This window comes from Etheostoma spectabile, chromosome 11 (assembly GCF_008692095.1).
Source record: "Etheostoma spectabile isolate EspeVRDwgs_2016 chromosome 11, UIUC_Espe_1.0, whole genome shotgun sequence".
In the NCBI taxonomy this organism is placed as follows: Eukaryota; Metazoa; Chordata; class Actinopteri; order Perciformes; family Percidae; genus Etheostoma; species Etheostoma spectabile.
The window spans coordinates 17576395-17580858 of NC_045743.1; the positions used below are offsets into that span (position 1 = coordinate 17576395).

General features: G+C 44.7%; 1 protein-coding gene across 1 annotated transcript in view; it reads left to right on the forward strand.

The window, feature by feature from the left end:
• Positions 1–4464, forward strand: part of hecw2a (HECT, C2 and WW domain containing E3 ubiquitin protein ligase 2a) — a gene marked incomplete at its 5' end in the record, with an annotated part of 59751 nt that overhangs the window by 6755 nt on the left and 48532 nt on the right. Inside the window, 1 exon segment of the mRNA XM_032529650.1 lies at positions 1273–2015. Coding sequence (XP_032385541.1) covers positions 1637–2015 — 379 coding nt within the window.

A 4464-nucleotide genomic window follows, 5' to 3' on the forward strand; every position in this document is an offset into this window, starting at 1 on the left:
GTGTGTGTGTGTGTGTGTGTGTGTGTGTGTGTGTGTGTGTGTGTGAGTCCAGCTCCACCCCCACAACGTCACTTGCCTTGCGGATCAGTTTGTTGAGTCTGTCGGCGTAAGCATATATGTATAAAAGCATATTTCCCAAAACTTCTAACTATTCCATAAATATAAAAAACTTGTGTCAGAGGAGCATCAGCTGTCAGTGCTGGTTCTGTCATTTGAACTGGAGTCTATTTTGGGTTTCCACTGAAGCTTTTTTGAAGGCTAATACCTTTGCAATCCAAATGTTTTTATTAAATACAGTAAAGCATACAGCGCTGAGGCTTCAGAGGAAGCAACGGTCTCAACGCATCACTGAACAGCTCAGCTTTACGAGACGTAGACGCACGATATCGGGGCTCAGCTCAGACTAGAGCCTGCATGCTTTACCACTGACTGCACCAGGCACATATTAGCTGAATATTACCAATATTCTCCGTCAGGAAATAATAACTCCACTCCTATAACTGTCTAAAGCCAGCTGCCTTTGGCTAGATTAGTAGTTACATGTCATCTGTCCTTTAAAACAAAAATGAAAAATAAAATGACAGATAAATAAGGTCATGATGTACTTCTCAGCACAGTCTTCCAAAATTGAAAGTCATTCAAACAAAATAATTCCCATGTTTAAGAGCTTCGTGTGTGTGTGTGTGTGTGTGTGTGTGTGTGTGTGTGTGTGTGTGTGTGTGTGTGTGTGTGTGTGTGTGCTGTGTTTTGTGATCCTTGTATCTATACGTGACCATTGGAAAAAAGGTCACGTACAGATAATGGATTTTTGAATTAGATCATTTCGGTCTTCTCTTCTCCACAGACCACCAAGAAGAGCATACACACTCTTATTAAGTGTTACATTAATCATTCAAAGAAGTAAAGAGTGAGTAGTGTTTAATTCTTACCATTCTGACACAAGTAATCAATGAATTCATTTTCACGATGATGATAAATTCATTCATCGAAAATAAATCATACAAACAAAACGCATTGTGCACATTTGAAGCCCTCCTCACATCTATTCCCCCTTCATTAGAAGAAGGGTTGTCATGATATAAAGGAAGGAGGGGAATGGTTGTCCCGGGTTATTTGTGATGCTGACAGGTTCTTTGATAGCGTACAGCTCCCTGGTGACTAATGCTTCAGTCATTGGTTGGTTGTAGCTCACTGCATGTATTGCTTATGTTGTGTGAGAGCAATTTCAGCTCACTCTATTTCTTGTCTTTTTCCTCTTCCCCCCATCTTTAGGCTCCCGTTGCCATTGGATAACATGACATAAGAGCGGCAAAGACTGCGACTGTTGTTGGATATCTTCTAATTCAACAGTTGTTGTTACGATGCGAGGACCAGAAGGGCCGATGATAGGAGCCTCTGTGGGGAAGCAATCAAGACACTTCCTCTAAAGCCCCCCCCCCACATGTTTCCAGCCAAGACCGCCTCTTCAGACCAGCTCTCTCTGAGCCAACAGGGATAAATCAGTAGACCACAATGTGTCTTCACTTTGAGGACCAACCCAATCGATAAGAAGTTCCTGCCCATCTCTGCATCTTCTTGGCCCTTCTCAGAAGTTTTTTTTAATTCCTTGTAGTTGTCTCTTCACCCATCGGACAACATGCGTCCTTCCCTCGCCACGGCAGTCCTACCCCCCAGGACCCGTTCCCACAATCCCCCCACCCTCGCCGTCGGGGGCCGTGAACACGTGGCGGCTCCCCGAAGACGCAGCCCCCACCTCCGGCACACGCTCAGCCCGGAGAACCTGCGGACCCTGGCGGAGAGGGGCGGGGCCAACGTAGACAACGTCTCCGTTATCAGCAGTCCGATTGGGCTCCCTCGGGCCAACAGTGACACGGACCTGGTGACGTCCCACAGCCGGTCCTCGCTAACAGCGTCCACTCTGGAGTACACGCTGAACCGAGGCCAGAACCTGGTCATATCCTGGGACATCAAGGAGGAAGTGGATGCTACCGACTGGATCGGGCTGTACCACATCGGTGAGATTCATGAGGATTTGAACATATGTTGTTGCTAGCAGAGCTGGAAGGTCAAGTACAGACCTCAAGTCATTCAAGACAAGTCCGAGCCATGTCTCAAGGTCTTGAGGACAGGCTTGTCGGGGTCACGATCTCAAAGGCTGAGGAAGGAGGGTCAAGTCTACAAGGACTTTTGATGACAGGTTAAAGGTGCAAGTGTCAAGGACCTTGAGGCAGGTTTGGGGGGTCAGGTCTCAATGGGACTCGAGGACCGGTTCAGGGTCATATTGTCGTAACGGACTAGGTTGGGTCAGTCTTAAGGACTGCGTGACATGGGTTAAGTGGGGGCAACACAGTCAGATAGCGTAACGGGTACTTGTGGTGTCAAAGCGTTTAGGGTCAAGTATGAAGGATTGAAGGCACGGGTAGGGTCCAATATCTCAGGGACTTCGCTGGACAGGATAGGGGTCAAGTCCTAAGGACTGTGAGGAAGAGGTTAAGGGTCAAGTCCTAAGGACTTGTGGAAAGGTTAGGGTCAAGTCTTAAGGACTTGAGGACAGGTTAGGTGTCAAGTCTCAAGGAATTGAGGACAGGTTAGGCAAGGTGAAGTCTTAAGGAATGAGGCAGGTAGGGTCAATGTTAAGGACTTGAGGAAGGTTAGGGTCAATCTTCAAGGATCTGAGGACAGGTTAGGGTCAAGTCCTAAGGACTTGAGGACAGGTTAGGGTCAAGTCCTAAGGACTTGTGGAAAGGTTAGGGTCAAGTCTTAAGGACTTGAGGACAAGTTAGGGTCAATTCTCAAGGACTTGAGGACAGGTTAAGGTCAAGTCTTAAGGACTTGAGGACAGGTTAGGGTCAAGTCCTAAGGACTTGAGGACAGGTTAGGGTCAAGTCTAAGGACTTGTGGAAAGGTTAGGGTCAAGTCTTAAGGACTTGAGGACAGTTAGGGTCAATTCTCAAGGACTTGAGGACAGGTTAAGGTCAAGTCTTAAGGACTTGAGGACAGGTTAGGGTCAAGTCTAAGGACTTGAGGACGGGTGGGTCAAATTCTCAAGGACTGAGGACAGGTTAGGGTCACAGCTCAAGGAATTTGAGGAAGGAGGGGTCAAGTCTCAAGGACTTGAGGACAGGTTAGGTCGAAGTTTACGGACTTGAGGACAAGGTTAGGGTCAATTCCTAGGGACTTGTGAGTTAAGGTTCCAGGTAAGTTTGGGTCTTAAGGACGTTGAGGGCACCACAAGGTTAGGGTTCAATTTCAAGGACGTGAGGACAGGTTTAAGTCAAGTTCTAGGCACCATTGAGGAAGGTTAGGGTCAAGTCTTTAAGCGACCGTGAGGAACAAAGGCTCTTTAGGCGTTCAATTTATCCAAGCGACTTGATGGACAGCGTGTTAGGCCCCGGTCAAGGGCTCAAGGACTGAGGAAAGGTAGGGATCAAGTCCTCAAGGATTGAGGAAAGGTTATGGGTCCAATGTCTCCCAAGGACTTGAGGACAGGTTAGGGTCAAGTCTCAAGTCTCCATCAGTAAATTGCCAGTAAAGTCAAGATGAAGTTCTTTAGGTCTAAATGCTGATTGTAAAATTCACACACTGCGGTTGAACAGTTTTCTCTGAAAGGTATTTTAATAGTGATAAGTGAAATCTATGCATACTCATGCATAGTCCTAATAATAACTATGCAAGGTATGCAGCTATGCAAGGCCTTTCCTGTTGCTGTCCTATTCATTTTTAAATGTTCTGGGGTTTTAAGAGGTCAGAACTTGAGGAACTTGACTTGAATGTTTTTGCTTTCAAGTCTGAAGTCATCTCTCGAGGGAGTTAAATCTCAACTAAAGTGCTTTTACAGCAAATTGCTGTAAAGGCACTTTTGCAGGTTTGTTGCACCTGTCACACCGTGCAAGATGGTTGGAATACAATCTTATGTGTCCGCGTCTAAAATATAAATTTTGGGGCATGTCAGATTGTGCGATAAATGCGTATAAAGAGTTGTAGTGTCTTCATTAGTGGACAGAGTTTCTGAGCGGAGAGTTCAGCATAAAATATCAGTCTGGACCTTGGAAATAGTATGACATGTGATGTATTTATATATTATAGTATCAAAATTATTACATTATAGTGTTTTATATTTGATTCTAAAAGTCCTAAAAATTACTGTGTTTGGCAAAATCTATCCGGTTAAACTGTTGAAGACGCTGGAAAAGGCTGGGATCATTTTTGTCAAACTACTGTCATACCGTCATTGTCAAGAATTAACTTTCATTCTTAAACATGAGCTGTTTTATGTTTTCAAATGTTCAAGAGTAGAGTACACGCAGCAAGGGCAAGGTAGCATTTCATTGGTTATTTATTTATTTATTCATTGCTATCGGGGTTGCAAAGACAATTTCAAACAATATGTTAAAATGTGTGTATTTATGGAAGCGAATAAGAGACATAAGTCTTTGAATTTTAACAGCCACTGAATACTTAATA